Raw genomic sequence first — 27,336 nt, 5'->3', positions numbered from 1 at the left:
TTATAGCTTTTTCTATTGTCAGTCTGAGGGTGCAGGATGCAAAATAACAGGGCATATGTTACCATATTTTAATTTTGTCTACTGTTGAGTCACTGAACCACTTAAATCCATGTTAATGAATTTATTAACATTTATTAATTGAAAATAGTTTACTTAAGACAACATAAAAACCCCAGAGGAAAATATTATGCAGGAGAAAATCCAAATAGTTTATTTTTAGTACATACTTACAGTGATAAACTTCCAAATCCCCTATAACTATTCTGTATTTGAATGGAAATTTTGGGGTATAATTATTGTTTACATATTTAAGGAGTCAGTGGGTATTTATGTCATAAGTTCAAGCCACTATTTCATTTTTTAAATTCCTAATTTGAAATGATATACCCAACTTCTGATTTTAGTGGTGGTGCTACTGTAGCCTACTCTAGGTGTTTTATTGCAGGAAAGAAATGGGGGAGCATGGAAGTGAGCTGTTTTGGGGGTGCATGGCACAGCTTTCCACATTAGGAGGATGAAGTTCCATCTGGAACAGGCTGGTCAGCAGTGAGGTGACTTTTCCTGACCCAGTGGGCTGGAGTCAGAGTGAGTCGGTTCTGGGGGTTTGTCTAACCCCGAAGTGTCAGGTTCAAAGCAGCATGGTGCTCTAGAGTGTGAACTGATGCTCTCAGAAGGCGAGGGGAGAATTCCAGAGAGACAGGCTGCCTGCAGGAGGACTTGGGTGATGGGCTGTCCTAGTCCTCCCAGTCGATGCTGATCGGCCCGCCTGTCAGCATCTGGCTCTGTGGACCAGCGGCATCCTCTCCTTCTACTGCCTCACGACGCATTCGCCGGTGGCAGCCCTGAGCACAGCGAGAGCGCTCGTCGAGCATCCCACAGACCAGGACCCGGCAGTGCAGGAACACTTCCTGGAAATATTACAATGATAAAGAATAAAAACAGTGAAGACAGCTGCCAGGTGGGGGTGCCTGCTAGAAGCCAGACACTACCAAATGTTTCATATGTTTTATCTCATTTCATCTAAACAACCACCCTTTGAGACAGATGTGATCCCCATTTTACAGATAAGGAAACTAAGAAGGTTAAGGAACTTGTCCAAATCCACACATTTTGTAATGAGGCAAACATACTCAGTCACATGGGTGATTTAAAACCTGACATCCACAACTTATGCCTCCGTGCCTGGACACAAGACAACTTTGTGAGGACAACGTCTAATAACATTAACATCTTGACTCATCACATCAAGGTCTGGGCAAAACATGGGGTCCCACCCACTTCTGTGTAAAGTAACAAGTTCTTTCTACAAGCTTCTTCCTATAAGTAACTTCCCAATGCATGCTGCCGAGTTGAAGAGGAAGATCAGGGTTAGCCATCATGGTTAGCAGTTATTTCGAAACAATGATGAAGCTGGATAGCACATGAATACACTTAGATGCATTATGGAAAAAACTGTTGGCCTCAAACTTGCCTTTGCTTAAGTGTTTCAGCAATTCTGCTAAAATAAAAAACCTTCCACCTTAACACAGTATATCAATATATGGCCTCTTATAACCTCTGTTTACTTATATACATTAAAAAACTGTTTCATATTCAATTTGCATTTAAATTTTTTATGACAAGAATTTTTTCATATCTCCTTTTTCTATATTTCTTTGTACATTAACTGCTTAATATTGAATCAATTGATGCACTGGTTTAATGCCTCTCTCATAACAGTACTCTATAAGCACATTCAACAAACCATGTTTTTATTTTTGTTTCTGAGAAGCTGTCAGAATTGAAATTTTTTGACTGATAATTTTATGGTTATTACACATTGTCAGATTATTAATTAATTGTCAGGTTATGACACAACTTTCCAGAAAATATATCAACTTATATTGCTACTATACACATCTCTCTATAGCCTTGAAAGTTGGGATTTATAATTTTTAAAAGTTTCATATGTATATAATAGTCTTATAATTATTTGAATTGGCATGTAAAACAGTGAAATGCTGTTTTCACTGAACATTTCATTATTTGTCTTTTTTGCAAATATTCTTTCCATATGGTTTGCCACGTGACCACTACACAGGCTTTTTCAATCACACCTGCTCACAAGGATTTTGGATTATAATCACATCATATTTTCTTTGAACAAGCCTCGTTAATTTATTGGGAGGGGGCAGATGATTCTGACATTCATGGAGGTGTTAAGATTCTAGATGCCCAGTGTTATAGTATTTTTCATAAAGGTCATACAGGTCCCAATGGTAGGCTTTAGAATGTGAACAAACGGGGACAGTAGGAAGGCTCAGGTTCATGAGGGGAGAGGGCAGGCAGCTTTGTAAGGTATAGGTGTTCAGCTCACCTTGTGGTCTTTGCCCACAAACTTGAAGACGGGGGCCTGAAAGTGCTTTGCGAGGTGATCCCGGGATGTGTACTGCTTTACTGAGTCATCTGAAACACAGCTGGAAGTAGGGCAGGATAGTACGTAAGACTTGATTTCTTAAACAGAGGTGGAAAAACAACCCAGTCCAACGTGTTTGGTCCAAGGAGAGGCAAGCCGGGTGGAGGAGGTTGGGCTGCACTCAAGATTTTTGAGAATGAAGGAAAAATGAAGTCCCTTCCCTGTGAAGGCATCTCAGACACAGCTCTACTCATTAACGCTCTCTGTCCCATCTCTCATTCACTGTACCCACAAACTGTGCACCAGGACCTCCTGTTAAGTCAATACATTGAAGTATTAGTAACAGCAACAACATTTATTATAAAGATATCTTTCGATATAGGGGTATCTTTTTAAGGCTGTAGTTTCATTTTTAATACATTGTAGGAATTCTGCATTCATGTACTTTATTACTGATTTGAGAAGGCTTTTCTTTATTTATCAGACACCTAACAGACACTCACACCTGAAGGGGATCCAAAGGTGAGCAAACCCCAATTTGTACAACAAGGAGCTGCATAAAAATGTCAGTTTCTTAGATAATAACTAGACCTATTGGGGGAAAATAATTTACTTCTAAAATGTTTTAATACCTCTTTTCACAGATTTAATGCCAAATTTTAATTTTATAGGCTTTGAGATTTTAATCTCAGGTCTACCACTTGAAGTGAAACTCCTCGGCTCGCCTCAGGGTTAGCTGGGGGGAAAAGAGGGGTTCTTGATTCTCCACTTTGAGCCCAAGGATTAGAATAGATGAACCATTTTTCCTAAAGGTCAGGGCTCATACATATATTGTCTTTTCTGTTCTGAATTCAAAAGGAACTTTTATCTATTTTCCTTTTTGTGGATGTGGATGCTTCATAGTTTCTGTCTACCAGGCCAGGAAAAAAGTGGGATCAGATATAAACACCTATAGAACTGGACACTTACTCCACATATTTACAGAACACTTTCTAGTTTATTGCTAATTGCTGTTTCATGGCAGTCAAAAAATCCAATGAAATTATTTAAAAATATGACACCTTGACTTGTATTACCACTGGTACCTTATTCCCCTAAACTGAAGAGGATCTAGAAATATAATGTGGTTTCTGTTATTTATTATATTTATGTACGCATTGTCATTTCCCTGAGGTTAAATGAAGCTATGCCATTTCTGATTATGTTCTCAAACACCAATTGCATATCTAATCTGTGTGACACACTCTGCTAGGTGCTGCAGAGGAGTCAGAGATGAACAATATGGTCTGTGATGTCAGGGAACTTAAAAGTCCAGTAACGGCCTCAGCATTTTCAATTTATCTTTACCTAAAATACTAGTTTTATGATTTACGATGTTAATTTCTGATGTACAGCAAAGTGACTTACATACATATATATACATATATATATGTTCTTTTTCATATTCTTTTCCATTACAGGTTATTACAAGATATTGACTATAATTCCCCGTGCTATAGTGTGTGGGTATGCTCAGTCGTGGCTGACTCTTTGCAACCCCATGAACTGTAGCCCACCAGGCTCCTCTGTCCATGAATTTTCCAGGCAAGAATACTAGAGTGGGTTGCCATTTCCTCCTCCAAGGGATCTTCCCAACCCAGGGATCAAACCAGTGTGTCCTGAGTCTGCTGCACTGACAGGTGGATTCTTTACCACAAGTGCCACCTGGGAGGCCCTATGCTATACAGTAGGTCCTTGTTGTTTATGTTATATATAGTAGTGTGTATCTGTTAATCCCAAACTCCTGCTTTATCCCTTCCCCAAATCCCAACTTACCCTTTGGTAACCATTAGTTTGTTTTCTATGTGAGTCTGTTTCTGTTTGGTAAATAAGTTCACTGGTATCATATTTTAGATTTTACATAAAAGTGATATCATGTGGTATTTGTTTTCCTCTGTCTGACTTCCTTCACTTAGTGTGATAATCTCTAGGTCCATCCATGTTGCTGCAAATGGCATTATTTCATTCTTTTCTGTGGCTGAATAGTAAAAGAAATACTATTTTTAAAAGAAAAAGTGTGACAGAAAGAGTTGTTGTAGGGTAGCACATTACAGAATAGAACCCAAGACAAATTCCGGCTCTTGATTGGGTGTTTGCTGTGATTAGACAATTCTAGTTCATCAACTCCAAGTTCATGTGCTAAAAGAAAGTAACAACAAACAGCACAGGATAAGTCCAAATAACTGATCACCCAAAAGTTGTCCAATACTGGATTTTGGAATTCAGTGTTTCTTTTTCTGGAGATAAACTTTCTAATTCTACTTTGCTTAGGCTTACATTAAATTTTTTTGCATTCTCAGAGCATATGCCAACTAAAACTAGAGGGAAGCAAATCAGATGTGTTAAATATCAGGGGAAACCAGCCTGATTTAAATTTTAAGCTGAGGACAATGAATAATCAACCAATTTACAAATATAAGTAAACAGCATTATGTTTATTTCAGGACTCTGAACTAGCCCCAAATTAGTATTATGAAAACACTCATTCAATAGTTCATTAGACAAATAGTTAATGACCTTTACTGTACGTAGGAAAGGCATTGAGGACGATGAAAGGAAGATTTCTAGTTCTGGTTAGAACAATCAGGGCAGGCTTCATGGAGGGAAAAAAATTCCCAGTGTGTCTCAAAGGACCAGTAAGAATCAGACAGGAAGAAAAAGGAAAGATTTCAGGCAGTGGAAATGGCAGCTGCAGAATCAGGAAAGTGTAAGGAGGAACAGAAGCTGTGAATTGCCCATAGTTCTCTATGGCAGGAGCAGAAACCAGAGAAGGTAGAGGTCAGAGGGTGAGGCAGAGTGAGCCAAACTGAGAGCTGGATTTTATCTTGAGCGAATATCTCAAATGCACCATTACTGTTCTTAGCTAATACTGTACTATCCAGTATTGCACTAGAGATGAAACTATTTGCCTATGTATAGTGGAAACAGGTCCACATAGCTGTGTTTTCGAGTTCTGCTTATGCTTTTGAACAATTTTAATATCTTCCATAGCATTGTTTTTGTGTGTGCTCAAGGCTGGAAAATTAAATAGCACATCTTCTTAGAACTGTATAAAATATAAGCATATAATCCTAACTGAGAGTCTGAATAAAGTTTATAAATAAACTTCACCAGCTTTATTGAGACTGTAGGTTACATGTTTTCCCAGTAAGTGAGTTAAGACTATATGTTTGCAAAAGGAAATGCAAGGGGCAGGAGGAAACTTGTGGCAAGAGAAATATTCACTGCCTTGATTGTAGTGATAGCTTCACCAGTGTGTAGACATCAGAACTTACCAAATCGTACACTTAATCTTTTGGCCACATTGGGTGGCTTAGTTTCCTGACCAGGGATTGAACCCAGCTCCCTGAAGTGGAAGCGTAGAGTCCTAACTACTGGGCCTCAAGGGAATTCCCCAAGCTGTATACTTTGAATAGCATATTTATTGTATACAAACAGCACTGCAATAAACCTGTAAAAAATTTAAAAGTAACCAAAACCCACCCCCCACAAAGTAAATCCATCCCCAAGTCCACTTAGCACTAATTATGTGACTGAAAAAAAAAAGAAATAAAAATTGATGCTTCTATGTTTCATTTTAAGACTTTGTGGAGATCACTTTAAGATGACAAGAAACCCAAAGGCCTGTTGTCTCCCATGAAACCTGCCTCTAGCCATCCAAAGGAGCTCAGATGCCTTTTCCAGATTCTGAAAACAAGCTAAGGAGGGTACAGGAATCTGAAGCTAGAGGCACTCCTGCTAGTAAACAGCTAAATTTACCAACCAAAGAAGTCAAGAGCCATCAGTATATTTTCAACAGGAATCTGACTATATATATAATTTGTTTTTCTTTTGACTGGATACCCAGGGCTTTGTGGAGATGAGACTTGAGAGCTGGGATGTAGGAGGCTGTGTTTGGAAGCTTTCATCTGTCCAGGTGAAAGATAAAGAGGGCTGGAAATAAGGCAGTTAAGAGTGGAGAAGGGAGTTGGGATATTGCTACTTTTAGAAAGGCTTTGCAGTCGATCCTAATGTGTATCAAAAGTTTAAAATCACTGTGTAGGAAATCGATAGCAGCATGGAAAGGTTGCCTGTGGTGAGAGATCCAGGGGGTTAAAAGCAAAGGAGAAATTTCAGAGTCTATCAGGGTAATTAGCAAAGGGCATGAACCAGGGCACCTCTGTGGTGCTCTTCACTAAGCCATTTGCCTTTCCTTAAGCGGCAGGTCCTGACCTGCTAGAGATATGTCCCATCTGACACTGAGGATGAGGAACTGATGAGATACAGCTAGGAATTTAGGATGTGAGTGTAATTTTCCTGGGAATGTAAGCAGTAGATGTGGTAACTGTTAGGCTTTTAATGACACATGGACACATGCAAAGTTCTCAATCTAACAACCCCAACAGATATGGAACTCTCCTTTGTATAAAACAAGCAAACAGAAACAAAGTTCACTTGATCTCTCCTCTCCTAAAACCAACCAATTATTTCATCTCTCTCCTTCACGACCAAACTTCTTAAAGCATTTGCTGCTTCCACTTCCTTATCCTCTTGCATTTCTCATTCCCCATCTGCCACCCTTATGCGAAGAGCCTACTCATTGGAAAAGACCCTGATGCTGGGAAAGACTGAGGGCAAGAGAAGGGGGCGACAGAGGATGAGATGGTTGGATGGCGGGAAGCCTGGAGTGCTGCAGTTCAAGGGGTTGCAAAGAATCAGACACGGCTTAGAGCCTGAACAACAACCATGTGACCCACGCTCTACAGTCTCTCTGACCAGGTTAATCAATCCTATGTATGTATATTAAGTTGCTTCAGTTGTGTCCAACTGTGTGACCCAATGGACCCTGTAGCCCGCCAGGTTCCATGGGATTTCCCAGGCAAGAATACTGGAGTGGGTTGCCATTTCCTTCTCCAGGGGATGTTCCCAGACCAGGGATCCAATCCATGTTCCCTGCATTGGCAGGCAGACTCTTTACCATTGCGCCACCGGGGAAGCCCAGGCATTTACATTAGAATATTATAATTTGGAATTATCATATTCAGTATTTTTACAGTAAATCTGCTTTTCAACCTATGTCCTTTCATCTTGGTTAAGGACATCAAATCAGTTATACAAGTTAGACCCCTTGGAGTTATTCTGGACTCTGCCCTTCTCACCAGTTTTTACCACCAAAATGTACACAAGTGGTTTCTGAACTAATTAAGAGCAGGCAAGAGTGCTGCTTGGTTTTATGAAATGATTGAAGTTGCTATTGTGTCCAGAGATCAAATGTGAAAGTGTTAGTCCCTCAGTCTGTCCAACTCTTTTCAATCATGGACTGTAGGCTACCAGATTCCTCTGTCCATGGAATTCTCCAGGCAAGAACGCTGGAGTGGGTTGCCATTTCCTTCTGCAGGGGATCTTCCTGACCCAGGAATTGAACCCTAGCCTCCTACACTGCAGGCAGATTCTTTACCATCTGAGCCACCAGGGAAGACCCGGCTGAGAACTAAGGCTAATCCATCATTCAAGAAGCCTACTTACCCATCCTGGATGAGGTAGTACTTCATGATCTCGTCGATCTTGGATGTGGGAGTGGCAAAGCAGCTCTCCACCAGGCTTTCTAAGCCATTCACGTGCACCAGGGGCTCAATACCAAAGTAGAGGGAATCTCGCAGCTTGAGAGTAGGCAGAGCTTCCCGGTAAGGCTCTTCGAACTCATGGTCCTTGAAGATCTCCAGAGTGAATGGGAAGATTCCATGACTGCGGCTCATGATTTCCAGCGGGGTGTTGCGAAGGTTGGGAACGTAGCCTTCGGAAATGGTGTACAGGCGTGGAAACTCACAGGTCACAGGAATCAGCAGTTTGCTGGTTCGAATGATGATGTCACCGCTGCTCCCTGGGGTCTGCTTGGGTAGACCTGTCACCAGGTTGCTAGCCACGATCTTGTCGTTCACCACCTGAGCCAGGCCAGAGCCAGGAGAGGAAAGAGTCTCTGTTTATTATTACAGAGCACCCTACCCACTGCCCACCATAACATTCTCCAAATTTCTCTTTACATCAAAACACATGAGAGATTCAGTTGCTAAAACCTGAAATTAAAAAAACAAAATCACTTCTCTTCTTTTTACTAACATGTTTTGACTGTTAAGAGTTTTATATACGACTTCATGGTCAACCCACACATTCCTTTGGAGTATTAGTCATAAAAACCTGAGCTATGCAGAATCAGCAAATTCAAAGCTCTGATAGTTTAGAAAAGAACAGCCTCTGTAGATTATATTTTTCTGGAATCCTAGACTTGGTGATTGTGCAGCAGCATGACCTTGGGCTGAGCTCATCTGCAATGGGCTTCAGCTGTCGCATTTACTCAGATGATTTTCAGTTCTTCATCTCTAGCCTTGTCTGCTCTCCTGTGTACCAAGAACCCCTGGCTCATTGCAGAGCATTTCTATTTGATTATCCACAGATATGACAAAACACAATTTGCCTAAAGTGGGTCCTTCTCAAATATCTCCCCAATGTCTCATCCCAAGTCTGATTAGCTCTCTGACTTTTCTCTATTTGTTTCCATAAATAAATACTTGTTTATTTGATTGCACGGCCTCTACACCAATCTCCTGGGTCTAGGTCCTCTTTTTTCTATTCATTTTGTCCACTTCTGATTTCATCATAACAGTGCCTGCTTCATCCCGTTCCTATGGGAAAAAGCCAAATGTCTCACCCCAGCACACAAAGCAGATCTTTGAAAGCACAGTCTCCCTCCACCCACTTTTCCAGTTTCCTTTCCATTATTCATTCCTTGCCAGTCAGGTTGTGTTGCCCATTCGCTCAGCATAAGCCTCAAGAATTCCCATCTCTGAGACTTGATCACTTGCTTCTCATCTGAAATGCCCTTTCTCCACCTCTCTGCCTGTATAAACCACGCATATGCTTCCACCCCAAATCAAGTCTCACTTGTCTTGACTACTCCCGGGTTTGTCCCTTTCTGGCCTCCTATACCACCTGTCAACTGTATCCCTGACTCACATTTTATGTGTGTTGGTTTTAGGAACCATGTATGTTCCTAAAAGTCAGGAATCTTATTTTGCATATATTTCACATATCGCTCAGCCTCCCCAGCACAGGGCTGTGCACAGATTCCTGGAAGGAAGAACAAATCTTTTACCTCTGTCTGGTTCAATCCTTGGACTCATTTGTTATCTCATGAATTAATCATTGTTTTCTTCAAGTAAAATAATTGGTCAGAGGAGACACAGTAGGCCTCCTGGTACTGGTGCTGACACACTCAGGAAAATGTCTGTGCATATTGGAGAGATGGTATTCAATACTATTTGAGAACTGAAAGAGCAGAATCCTTTTTAACTTGCTGTCTTCCCAGTGTCAGGACCACAGCACAGCACAGATGCTCAATAACACATCTGTTAAATGAACAGCCTATGAATTTTTGAGCACCAGACTTTCATGCGGAAATATGTCATCTATGACACAAGCCACAACGCACACCTTCATCAACCAATCCCAAAAAAACTAGAATTGGTCATTCCCCAAGAGTCCTCCAGAAAGAACCTACATCAACCACTGTGCCACACGTCTTGAGGGAGAAGAGGATGTTGACATGGGTGCCATTGGACACGCCTCGGCAGGAGGTGTTGGTCAGGAAGAGCTCCAGACCGCCAACCAGGTCCCTGGGGATGCTCACTTCGATGGTGTTCGACTTGCAGAATACAGGGACTGCGGGGACAGGGGGCGCTGTTAGAGCCGGGAAAGAGGGCTGGGAGAAGGGGGAGGAGACCACTAGGAGAAACAGCTTCTCCCTCTTGCACTGTGAGCTTTTTCGTGGTCAAATAATGCTCATCAAATACTGTATTATTTCCCAAATGAAGAAATATTGTTCTGAAGTTTCAATTTAACAAACATTTCAAAGCGTGTCTAGCGTAACTCCATGTATCAAAACACTAAAGATGAACTTTTAGCGGAAACACAATTTATAGGCAATATAGGAAAAGTACTGCTTTGATATGGGCTTAAATTACATAATGTTACTGCTTTGACTTCACCATTAATTACTGCCCCATAAAACAGTGGTAATAAAAACAGCATTAGTGCACTTGGGGAAGAGTTCCAAATCATCCTTGCATGGCTCCGTAAACCATAAACTGTGACTATAAATCCCACTTTAATTTAATATAAAAAGATTGCTTTTCTTAAGCATTCTCGTCTCAAGACTGTACAAATATCCTAACATGAGTACTTCTGAGTACTGTCAGACAAAACACAAGGGCCATATCAGTGTATGAGGGCACATAATAGCAATGACTTAGTATTAAGAAATCACAGATAGGTGCTTATTAAATATTTGCTGGATTGATAAATTAATATTCTGAACATAAATAACTAGATTTCCAGAAAAACAATGATCTGTTAGAAAAGAGGAACTCCACCTAAATTAAGTATTGAATATTAGTTATACAACTAATAATAGAAATCAGGGTAAATAAAATCAGAAGTAAAAAGCAAAGGAAACCATATGTTCCAGCAATCCATTTCTGAGTATAGATCCCAAAGAACTGAAAACAGGATCTCAAAGAGATATTTGCATACACATATTCATAGCAGCAGGAGAAGGCAATGGCACCCCACTCCAGTACTCTTGCCTGGAAAATCCCATGGATAGAGGAGCCTGGTAGGCTGCAGTCCATGGGGTCGCGAAGAGTCGGACACGACTGAGTGACTTCACTTTTCCTTTTTACTTTCATGCATTGGAGAAGGAAATGGCAACCCACTCCAGTGTTCTTGCCTGGAGAATCCCAGGGACGGGGGAGCCTGGTGGGCTGCCATCTAATGGGGTCGCACAGAGTCGGACACGGCTGAAGCGACTTAGCAGCAGCAGCAGCAGCATTCATAGCAGCATTATTGACAATAGCCAGGAGGAGGAAGCAATCCAAATGTGCATCAATGGATGAATGGATAAATAAAATGTGGTGCACGCACGCAGTGGAATAGCTTTATAAAGGGAAGAAATCCTGTCATACGCTACCTGCATGAAACTTGTGGACAATTTACTAAGTGAAATTAAGTCAATCACAAAATGACAAATTGCAGGAATCCACGTATATGACGTACCTAAAATAGCTGGCTTCATGGAAATTGAAAGTAGGATGGTGGTTGCCAGGGGCTGCAGAGAGGAAGGAAGGAGGGGTAGCTGTTTTTAACGGGTACAGAGTTTTAGATGTGCAAGATGAAAAAGTTCTGAAGATTTGCTGCACAAAAATGTGAATATACTTAACACTGCTGAACTATGCACTTAATACTGGTTTAGATGGTAAATTTTATGTTACATTTTTTAACTGCAATTTTTGAATGATTCCAGAGTGAACACACACTGCTGAAAGAGCTGGTATTGTAAAAGATGAGAATCTTGACACACTTGGGTGAGGAAGACAGGGAGATTCGGGGCAGAAGAGGTCAGAGCAGAGGCTAAGCATGTACTACCTTGGCAAGTGTGGTTATCCTCAGACAGCACCAAGCCCCGGGGACATTCACACTGATAGCCTCTCTCAGTTGTAAGGCAAGAATGGCTGCAGCCACCATTGTTATTGTGGCATCCTTCAATGTCTGCAATAAAAACCGAAAGAAAAAGGAAGGATCTTGTAGCCCTCTTCCCCAAGAATTCTGGTTCTTGGACTTAAACGGTTTGCATCAGGCATTATACTTGACTTACCATAGTATCACTGGGGCCCAGCTCAGTCACTGAGGCATGCAAGAATGTCCACAAAGAAGTTTTGATTAAATGTCAGAGCTACAAAGAGCCATCTTACAACAAACACAGCTCTCACCATTTAAGCTGCTCATTTTGTAGAATCCCCTTCAGCCCGGATTTGTCTGTTTTTCTCATGATTAAAGTATAATTTGGGGAGGAAGACCAGAAAGTCATTTCTTAATTGCTGTAAAACTTGTCCACCCAATTTTGAAATGTTTATTACTGATGTAAAAGGAACTCACGGAATATAAACTCAAGCAGAGCAGCTAAATGGATCAGAGTTACTCAGAGTTATTGCCAATGGTTGGATCACCAGCCCCTCTCCTCGAATCTCTAGGAATAACAGCATTGGAGATATTTTTCTTGGGTTGACAGCACATTATAAAAATGAGACCTGGACAGCACACTGAGAGATTCCAGTCTACTGAGCTCTTTCATTCTTCTCTTATGAGGTAGCTTTAAGTTTTCTTTTTAAAAGGTTTGTATTTTCAAAAAGCATACTCAATCAAATGGGCAAAAAAGGAAAAATATTCAGTTGAAAAATGAAGAAACTACCACATAATGTCATAGTTAGCAGAGGAAAAATAATGACCTTTGTGGGTTCTGGATGCTATCTTCTAGATCATGGATCATCAAACTCTGGCTGCTATATGCTGTTGTATATAAAGTTTTATTAGCACACTCAGTCATGCTCATTTATTTCCCTCTTATCTATGGGGTGCCTTCTCACTACAAGGGTAGAGTTGAGTAGTTTCAACAAATTCCATATTAAATATCCACTGTTTGGGCTATGCAGAAAAAGTTTGCTGCTCCCTGTTTTAGGGGTAAGGTAATATTTTTAGGACTTCCCTGGTGGCTCAGACGGTAAAGCGTCTGTCTACAATGAGGGAGACCCGGGTTCAGTCCCTGGGTTGGGAAGATCCCCTGGAGAAGGAAATGGCAATCCACTCCAGTACTATTGCCTGGAAAATCCCATGGACAGAGGAGCCTGGTAGGCTACAGTCCATAGGACTGCAAAGAGACAGACATGACTGAGCGATTTCAAAGGGAAACCTATTTAAAACGGAATGCCTTCAGGAATCCTCTGGTGGTCTAATGGTTAGGACTCTGAGATCTCAATCCCAACAGTCCAGGTTTGATCCCTGGTCAGAACTAAGATCCTTCATGGCATGGTCAAAAAAAAAAAAAAGTGGGAGAGAATGCTTTCAATTCATTTAAGATGTTCAAGGAAAGATATTAGCCAGTTTCCAGTTATAGGTATAAGTCTCAGTTCAATAATGATAAAAATATTAATTCTTTGGAACATCAGTTAATTCAGTTGGAATGAATCAATTTTTGTGAAATAAGGAGAGAGAATAAATTTGCAACAAATTAATCTTCACAAAATTTAAGAGAAATTAGGTTATGACCTGTTTATAAATCTGTAGTTAAAAAAGATAAAAGTATTCTTACAGGTTTTTTAAATAGCTGCAAATGATATATAATGATATAGGAGAAAGCATAAAATATGCTATAAAATGTTAAAATCAACATTAATAGGAAATTTTTTTCTTAAAAGTGATGTTCCTTAAGTCATTTAATTTTCCTGGGTGTCAGTTTCAATAAATGTAAAATGAAAGTGTTGGATTAAATGTTTATTAAGAATATTTCCAGATCTAAGACTGCAATACCCAAAATAAGCTGAAATTCTTACTTGGATTGAAGAATTTTAAGTCTCTTACAAGGATATATATACCAAAATGTTTAGAATGGATATATCTAGCAAATGGGATTTCTGGGTCCATATCTCTCTTTTACTTCTCTGTATTTTCCTCTATGAACATAACTCTCTCATAATAAAACAAACAATAAAAATTACTTAAAAAGTAAAAAGAGCCTTTTATTTTAAAAAAGAAAATATGCTAATCTAACAGACTAGCTAAACAAACAAATATGTTTGGACTATCATAAAATGTAAGGATTTCCAGAAAAACAAAAAACCAAAAAAATCTCCAGAAAGGGCTTCAAATAGGAACCTTAATCCTAAAGTATAATTCATATTCAAACTTTATCTTCTGCTAAAATACTTTTCAGTTATGATTATTAGGTTTTAAAATGATATGAGGATTAACTGTAATACTTCCAATAAAATACTCATAGATAATTACAAATGTTCCTCATGGAACATTTCATTAATAAACAAATATGCAAAGATGGTTGTATAAAATAAGATTTAAGGAGGATTCAGGATATTACCCTTATCCAATAAAACTTAAAGTACATTTAGCCTTTTTATGAGAGACAGCAGTTTGATATCCTGGTTAAGGACCCTGAGTTAATAATGCAAACTTTGTGGCATGAAATAAATTGTGACCACTAGCCATAATTTTTCCTTTTAGGGTAGCAGTTTATTATTTTGAATATAGATAGAATAAAGTGAACTCACAAGCAGTGTTATAATGTATTTGCCACATATTCAGTTACCCTCTGGGACATATATGTCCTCTGTAAATAATGATAAGCAGAAGCAGCAGCATTTATTTCTTCATATAATCTGCAGAGTTTTTTTCTTTTTTTGGTCTCTCAACTCTCACTGTCATGAGATTCAGATTTATTAAAGTAGAAATTACAAAATTTCAGCCCAGATAATCTGCAAGGGCAAATGTGCCTGAGAGAAGGGATATATCAAAGCTTCATGTCATAACAGTAGACAATTTCCATTTCAGTTATTCAACATACATTTCAAATTATTTTTTATTACTTAATTATACAAAATATATACAGAATTTTTGGACTTCCCTGGTGACTCTGTTGGTAAAGAATCTGCCTGAAATGCAGGAAACCACTGCAATGCAGGAGACCCAGGTTCCATCCCTGGGTTGGGAAAATCCCCTGGAGAAGGAAATAGCAACCCGCCCCAGCACTCCTGCCTGGGAAATCCCATGGACAGAGGAACCTGGCAGGCTACAGTCCATGTCCAGCTCTACAGTCCGAGAGTCGTACATGACGTAGTGACTAAAACTGCCGCCATACAGCATTTCTACTATCAAATCAGGTAAGTTTACTTATCTCCAAACGTGTTAATCTCTAATAAATGCAATGCATATGAGTAAAATAAATGACTTCATAAAACCCAGTTTCCCAAACTTCCAAGATGGTAAGACTCAGGTAGGAAACTTGGTAAAAATACAAACTGTAAGGCCCCGTCCACCTCACTGAACCAGAGTCTTCAGGAGAGAGACCTGGGAAGGGCCAGCTTTAAAAGCATGCAGGTGATTCTCAGCAAGGAAGTCTGAAAAACTGCTATAAACCATTTGTTCTGCCACCTGCCTCCCTTATCTTGCTACTTCAGATGTGCTCCCTGGGTCTGCAGCATGGTCAGCACCTACGTTATTTAAAAATGCAGGATCTTCACCTGACCCCAGACCTACTGAATCAGAACCTGCATTTTAACAAGATGCCAGGTGATTCGTGGGTGTATTAAAGTTTGAGAAACATGGAATACCCAATTTTTATATCCCAAACTAAAAATGCAGCTCTCTGCCTCTTGCAACATGCAACAGCTCCCTTCTGCCAAAGCTTGGAGATAAAATCAACACTGCATTCTGTCTGCAACACAAGCATTCTGCCGTGATACTCAGTGATGATGGTTTGTGGTTTCTTTACACAGCCAAATTGTTACTCTCTTCTAACCCTGCACAGTTTCATAAATGTCCAAAAAATAAGCCAGTGGCTTAGTGGGGACTCTTGATGTGAATCCCTTCTTGCCCATCTCACCTTCACATGTCTTGCCATCACTTCTTAGCACACGGCCAACCCCACACTCACAGCGATAGGAATTTTTGAGGTTTACACATATCTCACTGCAGCCACCATTGTTTTGCTCACATTCATTTTCATCTGTAGAAGAGAAAGCACACCATTTACACAGTGCTGAGCCATGCAGTCTTTTCCCAAGCCCCTTAGCAGAATCACTACATCTTTTCAGATCCTGTTCATAGACTTTCCACAAACGATCTCCAATATAATCACTTCTATAATATTAACCTGGTCTCCTCAACCAAGTCATTTGTCCCTCTGCCCTCTGCTGGCATGGAAGGCAGCTGGTTGTTTGCCAGTTCCCTCCTCAGGGCAAAACTGCTGGGGAAATGAAAATCCCTTTGTTATCTGGTTTCACTTATTTGCTTGTATTATCGAGTCTCATTTTCTCCAATTCCTGAAACTTATAAATCAAACTGTGTTTTAAATGCATTAAATAAATTTACATTGCAAAAGGATAGGTCTGATGAACTTTTTTGTGAAGCAGTCTTCCTTAATATATATATATATATTTTATTCAAGTATAGTTGACATACAATGTTTCAGGCGCACAAGGTGATTTAGTCATACATCTACACATATATTAGTTTTGAGATTATTTTCCATTAGAGGTTATTACAAGATATAGAGTATGGTTCTCTGTGCTATACAGTAAAACTTTGTTGATTGTTGCATATCTGTTTTTTTAAAAAAATAAAAATCTAGCATTCCATTCATACTAAATCAAACAAGTGGAATCAAAATGTTATGAGCTGTTTAGCTATGCAAAATTCATGTTTTCTAAAATATATGTATTGGGCATACTATTAGTGAGGCAGTCTTCTATTGGGTTGGCCAAAAAATTTGTTCAGTTTAAGTAAAAAAAGACACATTTCTCGTTTTCATGAAGAACTCTATTGACTCTGTTTACCAATTGAACTAACTTTTTGACCAACCCAACATTATCAACAACTGCCTTTAAAATCTGTTTTAACTATCGGAAGGGCCTTCCCTGGTGGTCCACTGGTTAAGACTTTGCAGGCAGTGAGGGTTCAATCTCTGGCCGGGGAACTAAGATCTCACATGCCTCGTGGCCATAAAAACAAAATATAAAACAGAAACAATGTTGTAACAGGGCTTCCCTGGTGACTTAGATGGTAAAGAATCTGCCTGCAATACAGGAGACCTGGGGTCAATCCCTGGGTTGGAAAGAGCCCCTGGAGAGGGCAATGGCAACCCACTCCAATATTCTTCCCTGGAGAATTCTATGGACGGAGGAGCCTGGCAAACTGCAGTTCATGGGGTCGCAAAGAGTCAGACACAACTGAGCAACCAACACAATGTAACAAATTCAGTAAAGACTTCAAAATACTAAAATACCACCTTAAAAAAATAAACATTGGAATATTCCCATATTGTACTTAAGTAATGATTGTTATCCTTTTTAAGAATCTGATAAAGGATAATGATTTTTGTTATAAAAACTGTACAGTTGGCAACAAATGTCAATCCACTTCCTTCTACAAACAAAAAATGGGGGGCTTGAAGAGCTAAATTTGTCATGGGTTGGATATAAGATATAAACTAGGGACTGGGATTTAAATACCCACTAAATGACAGAAGGCACGGCTGCGGGTCCCTGAGAGAAGATGAGCTGGAACTGAAACCCTGCTCAACCCCGGGACCTTGGAAAAGGCCTCCCCGTAGTGAAAGGGGGAGAAGAAGGGCTCTGCTCTGAGGCCAGGGTAAGCAGTAAGGAGCTCTCTGCCTGAGGTTCTGAGAGAGAAAAAGCCTTCATAAAAGCCAAGTCTGGCTCTGCCATGGTTGAAGTATGAAGTCACAATTCCCACATCTCGTGGGGATCTTGAAACTGAGAAACTGGTGTAAACTTGGACCTGGATTGGTGGAACTTTGGTGACGAAAGCATCTGGAACACTGCTGTGTAGTAAAAACAAAACAAAACAAAAACCAGCTTCTTCAAACCAGGTGATAAGAGTGGAGTTCCACAGAAAAGACAATCACAATAGAAGATGGTTTAGCATAAAACACTACACAGGCGGAGATGATCCGCTATGGGAAAGCTGATAAGGTAACAACTGGTAATCTCTGAACTATAGAGAACAGAACAACCCAAGAAAATATGTAACACAAGGATTTTAAAAATTACTAAACAGATACGAGGACAGTAACCAAATAAAAGAATGTGTAGGAAGACAAAGCAGAATTGAAACCAAATACACAGAACCTGTAGAAATGAAAAATACAGTTGATAAGATCAGGCCCTACTGCCTGGACAGTGGATGAACAGGGCTGCTGGCAGCCTTCCTGGATACGGCCACACCGGTGCTTGGGTCCAGTCTCTCCCCAAAGCCTGGACTGCTTACCTTGAGACTGATTCTTTTTACCAGAGAGAGAAATACACTTCTATTTATTTAAGCCATTGTTATTTGGGAGTTAATTGTCCGTTACAGCCTAACTTAGATACTCAATGCCCCAGCAATTCCAATTTTATAGGTATAAAATGAAAAAAGTGTGGAGAAAATCTCACAGAAGAGTTAAGGTTCTTAAAACTATGTTAATTTTAAGAACACACAAAACAGCGCTATATAGTTAGTTATATATGTTATATTGTGATTGCTATTTATTACATAAATAATAAAAGCATAAAAACAGGGACCAGAAGGACATACACTAACTTCAAAATACTAATTCCCCTGGAGGGTGAGAGAAGTAAAAGAGATGGCATGAGATAGCTTTATCTGTGTCTGTAAAATTTTATTAAAAAAAAAAAGGAGAAAAATTTAGCTATAAGTCTGGGTACTTGAGGGTCTGTTATATTATTTTTCTTTACTCTTCTCTCTCTCTCCCCGAAATACATAATTTATAATAAATAAATATAATAATAAATAATAAATATAATAATAAATAATTAAAATTGTTATATATATTTTTAAAAACTAAAGTAACATTGACACAACGTTTTGCCTGTAATTTCAGGGAATTCATGATCTCCCTGAAACCAGCAGACAGACCCCAGGTAGAAACTGGCAGCTTTTCCCTGTGTCCTGATAGGCAGAAACATCCAAAGTAAGTTGCTAAGCAAGAGAGATGTATGGTGTGAATAACAGGTGGCCTTTGATTTAAACAACAGCAATAAGTAAATGTGTATATTTTTATTTTTATATCTGCCTGAAGAAATCCTGGAAGCATACATAAGTAAATAATGTAGGAGTTTACTTGGGGTGGAGTTGGAGGAGGGGGAAATAAGACAAATGGAGGACACAGAGCTAGACGTTTCACTGTATGCCTGTCATGACGCTTTAACCTCTGAGACACCAGGGAAGCCCATTTAAATACATTACCTATTCAAAATTTATATTAAAATAAAGGCAGAGAAATGAATGAAAAACCCCTGCCTTAAAAGGAAGCCAAATAGTTTCCAACAGATGTGTGTGTGTGTGTATGTGTGTGTGTGTGTGCATGTGCCTGGGCAGTGTGAGAGGTTGGGGGGACTGTAGGAACCATCACCCCCCACACCCCAAATCTGTTTGCAATAAATCACATAGTCAAAATCGACCATGCAAGAGCCATAACAACTGTTATGGGAGGGCCTAACCCTGCTCCATGAACAGTTGGTGGGGGTGGGGGGAAGCTGAGAAACAAAAGCTTTTCTAAAATAAGAACGCTTTGATAGCCCTTTCATCCTGATCCCTATCCCACCCTGATCTTATTACTACTCTTCAGAGGAGGCAGGTGTGGGGCAGTGCTTCCCTTTGTCCCTAGACTTGTGAGAGGGAGAGGGTGGGATGATTTGGGAGAATGACAGTCTAACATGTATACTATCATGTAAGAATTGAATCGCCAGTCTATGTCTGATGCAGGATGCAGCATGCTTGGGGCTGGTGCATGGGGATGACCCAGAGAGATGTTATGGGGAGGGAGGTGGGAGGGGGGTGCATGTTTGGGAATGCATGTAAGAATTAAAGATTTTAAAATTTAAAAAATAAAAAACTAAAAAAAAAAAAATAATTCAAATGCTCCGGAAACCTCAAAAAAAAAAAAAAATAGACTTGTTTTAAATCTCTTTGAGTCTGAATACAAAAAGCTTCATAACATTAAACAGAAAAGAGATGACCTTCAGTCCTGGGTTTTTCAATTCTATTTTCTCCCAGTTGTAGACAATAAAACATAGACAACTCTGCATTTCCAATGAATAACCTGACTCCCCTTTCTTGCCACTCGGACAAACCAAAATTATATCACTGAAGCTATAGGAGTATACCTGTAGGTAATTCTAAACCAAAGCTATCCAATAGAAATACAAAGCAAGCCACACATATAAAATTTCCTATTAGTCACATTAAAAATTTTGTTAAAAGGCATTGGTAAAATTAATTTTAATAACATATTTCATTTACTCTAGTATTTCCAAAATGCTTCATTTTAATACATACTCAGTATTAAAATCATTGAGATATGTTCTTTTAACTAGTCTTCAAAATCCAGTGTGTATTTTACACTTACAGCATGTCTCAATTTGGATGATAAATTTTCATCAGAAATATGTGATTTGTACTTTAGATTCATGAAGTTTACAGTTCACTCAAGTTGTTGCACATATTTTTAGTTTTCCAATGACAATCAAGCATTAGCTTTTAAATTAAAATTATGTAAAATTACAGTTCAGTTTTCCAGTCACAGAAGCCACATTTCAAGAGCTTCATAGTTACATATGGCTAGTGGTTACTAGCTGCCATTCCCTGGTGGCTCAGACGGTAAAGCGTCTGTCTACAATGCAGGAGACCCAGGTTCGATCCCTGGGTTGGCAAGATCCCCTGGGGAAGGAAATGGCAATCCACTCCAGGACTATTGCCTGGAAAATCCCATGGACAGAGGAGCCTGGATAGGCTACAGTCCATGGGGTCACAAAGAGTTGGACACAACTGAACAACTTCACTATTAGTGGCTACTAGATTGGACAACATAATCCTAGACTGCCCCAGTACATGATATGAATTTGACTTGTGGCTTTAGTTATGGACTAAAAAGGCAAACCCCATTCTGAGTGTTCAGAGACACAAAGTGGAAAAATGGTGGTGCTATGAGTCAAGAAGAGTTTTTGATTTGATTTGTCCTTTTGCTCCTAATAGCCTGTTTCTACTGCAAGAGGAGTTTCTTACCAAAGCATGTCTGTCTGTCGGGGCCTAGCACGGTTCCTGGAGCACATGCACACTCAGTGGTACCCAGGCAGCTGCCATGGCAGTCGTCATCACAGATGTCATAAAAATCTATGGAAGGATAAAGATGACCTTTCATGAGGGGCGAGGGTCAGAGGACACTCTCATCCATGAGAAAGCCTCACGAGTTCAATCATGGGTTATGAATTCCTAATTAACATCAAGAGAATTCTCACTGTTCTGGGTTTATATAACCCACTGGCAAGAGGTACTGTCCAGGGGCATGGGCATGTTCTGTCATTGAGATCCATGAGTCCTAACTTCAGATCCACACACCCCTGGGTGACCCTGGTGTTTTCTGCAAAACCTCACCAAACACAAGCTGTAGATTAAATAGCATTATGTTCTACTCTTCTATGCAGTCTATTTTTAAAATGTATACAGACTTTGATGGGATTAATAACATGAAAATTCATTTGAAAGTGTTACTGATCTCAAGTAGCTTCTTCCCATTATACATCATTTCTAAAGAATATCAGTGGATAGTAAGCACAATGCTACCATATGGATGTCTGAAATATATCTAAAAAAGGGGTCTCCCGTGCTCAGAAAGGTTGGAAATCCACACTAAATTACATAAAAGACAAAACTGGTCAAAGTCATAGCTCCCTTCCCTTTCTATTCTTAGGAACTTTTCAGAAATCTTAAGAGCAGACCCCAGAAATCATGAGCTAGAGATAACTGCACTCCTAAATCAATGTTCTTCAGGCACTGAGATACTACTACAACAGAATTTCCTATGGTGCTATTCTCTTTGATGCCATTCCTGTGACCTTTGAGGGGAAGGAAAAGAGTCCAGAGAAGTACTCACGGCCACAGTAGGCATGAAAGCAGACGCTGGGCTTGGTCAGACGGTACACATAGTAGCCTCCAGGGCAAGACTTGACCTCCACAGTGGTGTTCCATAGGCAGCAGTTGCTGTTGAAGCTCGCACAGGCCTGGCGTTGCACAATGCCATCACCTTCCAGAGGGTGGCTGCCATTGAGCCAGACAGGTGCATGGGTTCCACAGTGGTTTTCTGGTATGCAGAAGGTGGGCATAGCATCCCCCGCCATGCCTGTGAAGCGGTACCACTCCCCGTCCACACTGTTGTCACATAGAGGGGAACCTCGAGACTCGTCGAATTGGTGCTCAGTGTTCCTCCACGGCTCGTTCAGACTGATGTAAGCAGAGCAAGGGTCTAGGGCTGGGAATGAAAAGGACACCTCAGAGGTACCTTGATGGTTTGGATCACAGTGGCAATAGCCTGAGTTTACTTTCTTGATCTTAGATTTCAAGAAAGAAATAATCTAAAGTCCCTAAAAGCAGTTGTTTAAGATTCAAGTTGATGTAAACATATTTCATAAATGCCTTTTACATTTGAAAAATTATTTCAAATCTACTTAAGGCTCTGGGTTTGCATTGGACTAAACCTTTTATCCACAGTATTCCTCTGATAGGATTGTTGTTTAGACCAAAGGAAGTTATAATCTTACTGAACACTACACTGGTCAGACTGGATTTTGAGTACTGTGTTCATACCTGGAGGCTATACTTTATGAAAGTAATGGACAAACCTGATGTTCAGAGGATGGTGACCAGATTTAGAAGGGAGCCTAACAATTATTTACTGGGGAAGAAGCTGAGAACTATCATTTGGAGAGAAAAAAACCCTGCATATTATGTATTACTTTCCAAAAAATCTGGAAAAGGCTTGTGAAAGAGGAATTAGGTATTCAGTTACAATGACAAAACAAATTGCTATGGGGAAGTGCATTTCAGTTCAGCTATCCAGTAATGGTGGTTTGATCGCTAAGTCGTGTCTGACTCTTGTGACCCCGTGGACTGTAGACTGCAAGGCTCCTCTGTCCATGGGATTCTCCAGGCAAGAATACATGGAGTAGATTTCCATGCCCTCCTCCAGGGGATCTTCCCAACCCAGGGATTGAACAGGCTTTTCTTATGTTTTCTGCGTTGGCAGGTGGGTTCTTTACCATGAGTGCCACCTGGGCAGCCCAGTAATGGAGAAGCTGTATCACAGTGTGGTAAGATCTTCATCTTTGAAAATTCTGAAAAAGACTGGATGGTCCAACTAGATGGTCATTTATAAGCAAGCTTATGGGTGGAATTTTGTACTAGTAGGTAGTTTGGCTTGATAATAAATATGTAAACTTATTCTGCTGAGAAGTAAAAGGCCTCTGGCACATGCTTTGAAATATACAGTATAGTGGCAAGAGTAGTCTCCATGTGAATGTTGGTACATGTTCCACCAGCTTATTGAAAATATCATGAACTTTGTGTCTTCACAATTAGCCATGGCATCACTGTCTAGAATACAGCAACATTTCAAGCATGCATTTTTAAGGCATAAATAACATAGACAAGTATCTTATCAAAACCATTTTAATGACTGAAGACACCAATATCTCCAGTTTTCTCACTGCTTCTCTCAATTTCAGAAAAATGCTGAATTAACATAGGCAAATTTTGCTTATAAAGAATCTTACAATAAAATCAAGAAATTCTAGAAAGGAGACCTAGCCGGAGGATACTATCCTTCTTAATGCATGTGAGGCGGATTTAATTGACATTGTAGGCCGGGAATTCATAGCAAGGCCAGTAAACTTTGTGGACAAGAAATTCAGCTTTAAAAAATACTGCACAATAATTAAATGTGATGGGCCTTGTTGATAAGTTGTCAAGAAAATATTTTGAATTTTCCCAGTCTACATTTCCAATTCAAGTTTACTCTCAAAACTTCAGTCACAGGTAGAGGAGGGTGTAGCCTAGTGCCCTGCTAAGAATACAACAGGGATAAGAAATGAGTAGAACACTGCATATTCTAAAAAAAAACTTTTGCAGAGTTACACATGGAAGGCACAAGCCTCCTTAAAATGTCCCTGAGGTACCCCAACTGTGTCCTAGGCAATGGTTTGATGCCCCTTGAGGGGAAGAAAGGTCCACATATGGACTCTCTACCCTCTGAAAAGGGAAACGTTCCCTCATCTGCTCTCCCAGCTGTGATTCTCTTATGAAGAAAGGTTTCCAGGGCAAATTCACAGGTGATTATATATTCATAGAAATATTTGGTTCATCTCCTTGGCTCTAATTTTACAAGAAATGGTTAGGCACTCAACTGGTAATGGCTTTTACAGAAATTCCTAAGTGTCCCTCAATAACTATTTCATGATTTATAAAGTTTTTCCTTAAATATAACTATCATTTCTTGTGCCATTCGCTAAAAGTTAATTTCTTCTCTTGTAGGGATATATGGCACACATAGAAATTTACTATCTTCTGTAAAATAAACATATATTGAAAGTTACTCATGCAATATTTTCTAACATTAAAGAAACCCATTCCACTCACCCCCCTTTTAGGGGAGTACTTCAATCCTTAAATAATCTGGCCGCTGGTGTCAATTCCTGTTTTCAGACTCTCAGTGTGGAGGCCAGAATTCGGTATTGTATGCTGAGTCCTGAATTGCTGATATATGTACACACATCCATATATACACTCCTCAAATGAAAACAGCCGGGTGGATTCCTCTCGAAGTTCAAGCCGGGGGGCCTGGCTGGGAGAGAGCCGGTCAGCCTTTACCAGGATTCTCGCCCATCAGCCCCCTGGCCAGCTGCCCCTCCCGTAGCCCCCGAGCCGGGAAGCGGCGCGGATGTCCGTGCGACCCGGAGCCAGCACCTCTCAGCGGCCCAAAGCAGAGAGCAAATGTCAGCATCGCCGCCCTTTCATCCCCGGGGACCAGGAGTCCCTGACGGTCCCGGTCCACACCCCCGGCCCCGCCCCTGGGGTGGTCGCGGTCGCCCGATTCTGCGCCCTCTCTCTCTTAGGCCGGAAACCCACCCTCTCTTCTATCCCTCTCCCCCTTCACTCCCTTCCCTCCCACCTCCCCTCTTCTCTGGCTCTTCTGTTCCTTTTTACTCACTTCCCCTCTCCTCTCAGGCAACCTCACCCCACCTCAAAAAGTCCCCAGCCCCTAAAGTTTTCCCTTTTTATGGCTTGGAGTCAAACGTCCTAGAAGTGCTGGGGGGGAAAATTAATAAAATAAAAAAGATCTAAGAAGGGATCCAGAGAGATGATATGGGAGGGAAGTGGGAGGGGGGTTCAGGATTGGGAACTCATGTACACCCGTGGCGGATTCATGTCAATGTATGGCAAAACCAATACAGTATTGTAAAGTAAAATTTAAAAAAAAAAAAAGGAGAACGCGTCTGATGGCAGGGTACAGGAGGTAATGGACAGTTAAGCCAGGGAAGAGAGTGGGGAGAAAGCAGAGAGGAAGTTGGGGGAAGGACGACTTTGGCTCAAGCGACTCTTGGTTACTTACTGGCAGCAGATACAGGGTGATTAAACTTGGCCCAAACCTATCTTTAGGACTATTTTTTAGACCAGTTTTAGATGTAGAGAATAGCTGAGAAGACTGTGTAAAGAGTTCACATCTTCTGGCACCGAGCTTCCCCTCATGATCTTTGCCACAATTAAGAAAGCCCTGTTGATACCTTAACTCAAGTCCACAATTTCGATTTCTTTAGTTTTTGCCTATACCTTTCTCGGTCCCAGGATCCGATCCTGGATACCACATGACATTTAATTTTCCATGTCTCCTTACTGTCTCAAGCCTAATTTTAACGTTTATTCTTAAAGGTACAAGAGCAAGGCCTTAGTTACCCCAAAGAAATAGGGGCAGTTAAACACTGAGCTTCCCCAAAATGCCAAGGAGTATGGTTCTCTTCATCTCAGCCTCTTCTCACTCTGTCTTTTAGTTAGAACTTAAATTCTAATGGGAAAAGGAGAGAGAAAATTGTTACTAACTGTAATGAAAACTTTGCTTTGTTGGCCTGTTTTATAACAAAGCTGAGTGGGGAGAGAGTTTAAGATTCACTGAGTCAGTGCAAAAGTCATATTTTAAGATGTCAAACCTAAGAAGTCTGATTTATCCAGATCTGTGCCTTTGTGGGCACAGTCAGTCCCTTGTGTTTGTTAAAGGAAAAACTCTATCCTCCACTCTGAAAATCTTTTTTTTTTTTTTTTTTTGCTCTTAAAGTTAGGACTATAAAAGTGCCTAGAAAATAAAGCGGTTATAATTCCTTTTACACATACTCCAAGAAATATTTAGCTCGTGGAAAGTTGTTTGGATTTGGCAGATCCATGGAAATTTTGGATGCCAGGTGAGAGGCTAAATGGAACATGAAATGAAATTCTCTGAAAACATATCTCCATAGGTTATCAATGACTTTTCTTATACTATTCTAGAAACAGTATTTAAGATAGCGGAATCTTGCTCTTAATAACCTGTACATAACAGCAAATTCCTCCAAAAACAGAAAATATTGTGCCAAGTACTTGACACAAGACTTACCCCTTGGTGACACTAGTGTTACTATGATGAAGAGGCAGGCGAAAAGCAGGAGCTGAGGCATCCTTCTGAACCAGCCACCAGAGACAGACTGGAAAATCCTCTTGATTTCAGTTTCCCTTTGTCTACTTCTTTTTCAAGCCCTTTAAAAAAGGCCTTTGGCTCTTATGAAAAAGTCTTTTTAGTACTGGTTGGGGCTTTATCAGAGGAAGAGGATGAGTGGGATAAGGTGTCCATTGCTCTGGCCTTGACCCCAGATAGAGGCACTGTTTTACATTGTCAAGTTATTTTATTGATATTTTTCTTTAGGGGAAAAAAAAACAAACAACAAACCGTCACAATCCCTCATCCTCCTATTGTATTTTTTTCCAAGACTTCCCTGCAATGAGGCCTCCAGTATCTTATCCAGAAGGGAACTCTAAAAGAGGGACATCCCCTCACGTCAAAATCTTGTTTTGTGACTTTAAGAAATTGATTTCACGATATTGAAGCCAGAGCATAGCATACTAAATGAGAATGCAATAAAGTCTAATTCTGGAAAAAGATCTTTAGAAAATGTCTTTGTCGGGTAAGCAAGGAGTTGATAATATCACACAAAAAAGCAGTAGGGATCAGTATGGAATGAGGACAACGTTCTCTTAAAGCAGGCTGCCAAGTCTGGTTTATTATAGCCTTTGGTATCAAAACTTACTAAAGAAACAAAGTCTAAGCTGTGTTTGAGGAGCAGTATCTCATGTTTTCACAGAGCCTTTCCTCTCTGAATTTAAAATGGCTTAATGTTATTTCTTTTACTAATTCTCCCTAAGATAGGGGT

At 40.1% G+C, this 27,336-nt stretch overlaps 1 protein-coding gene across 1 annotated transcript; it reads right to left on the bottom strand.

Moving 5' to 3' along the window:
• Positions 1 to 106: 106 nt before the first annotated feature.
• On the bottom strand, positions 107 to 26,901 carry OIT3 (oncoprotein induced transcript 3). The gene is made up of 9 exons (XM_069572026.1): positions 26,526 to 26,901; positions 21,984 to 22,358; positions 21,116 to 21,223; positions 15,915 to 16,037; positions 11,891 to 12,013; positions 9,969 to 10,129; positions 7,940 to 8,355; positions 2,357 to 2,456; positions 107 to 908 (listed from the first exon to the last, which is right to left on the bottom strand). The coding sequence occupies exons 1-9, from the start codon at positions 26,584 to 26,586 to the stop codon at positions 735 to 737; spliced, it is 1,641 nt and encodes a 546-aa protein (XP_069428127.1). The 5' UTR covers positions 26,587 to 26,901; the 3' UTR covers positions 107 to 734.
• Between the last annotated feature and the right edge of the window lie 435 nt (positions 26,902 to 27,336).

Source organism: Ovis canadensis, chromosome 25 (genome assembly GCF_042477335.2).
Source record: "Ovis canadensis isolate MfBH-ARS-UI-01 breed Bighorn chromosome 25, ARS-UI_OviCan_v2, whole genome shotgun sequence".
Classification (NCBI taxonomy): domain Eukaryota; kingdom Metazoa; phylum Chordata; class Mammalia; order Artiodactyla; family Bovidae; genus Ovis; species Ovis canadensis.
Note: the sequence above shows the minus strand (reverse complement) of the source record. Positions and strands in the feature narration are given on the sequence as shown.

What these genes read in the sequence shown, in the direction of transcription:
- OIT3 (XM_069572026.1), bottom strand. Translation starts at nt 26,586, where the DNA reads ATGCCTCAGCTCCTGCTTTTCGCCTGCCTCTTCATCATAGTAACACTA. An exon ending in TGATGGCAAGACATGTGAAG is followed by an intron (nt 12,014 to 15,914) that starts GTGAGATGGGCA and finishes TTTTTATTGCAG; the next exon opens with ACATTGAAGGATGCCACAAT. An exon ending in TTGTGGGCAAAGACCACAAG is followed by an intron (nt 909 to 2,356) that starts GTGAGCTGAACA and finishes TAATATTTCCAG; the next exon opens with GAAGTGTTCCTGCACTGCCG.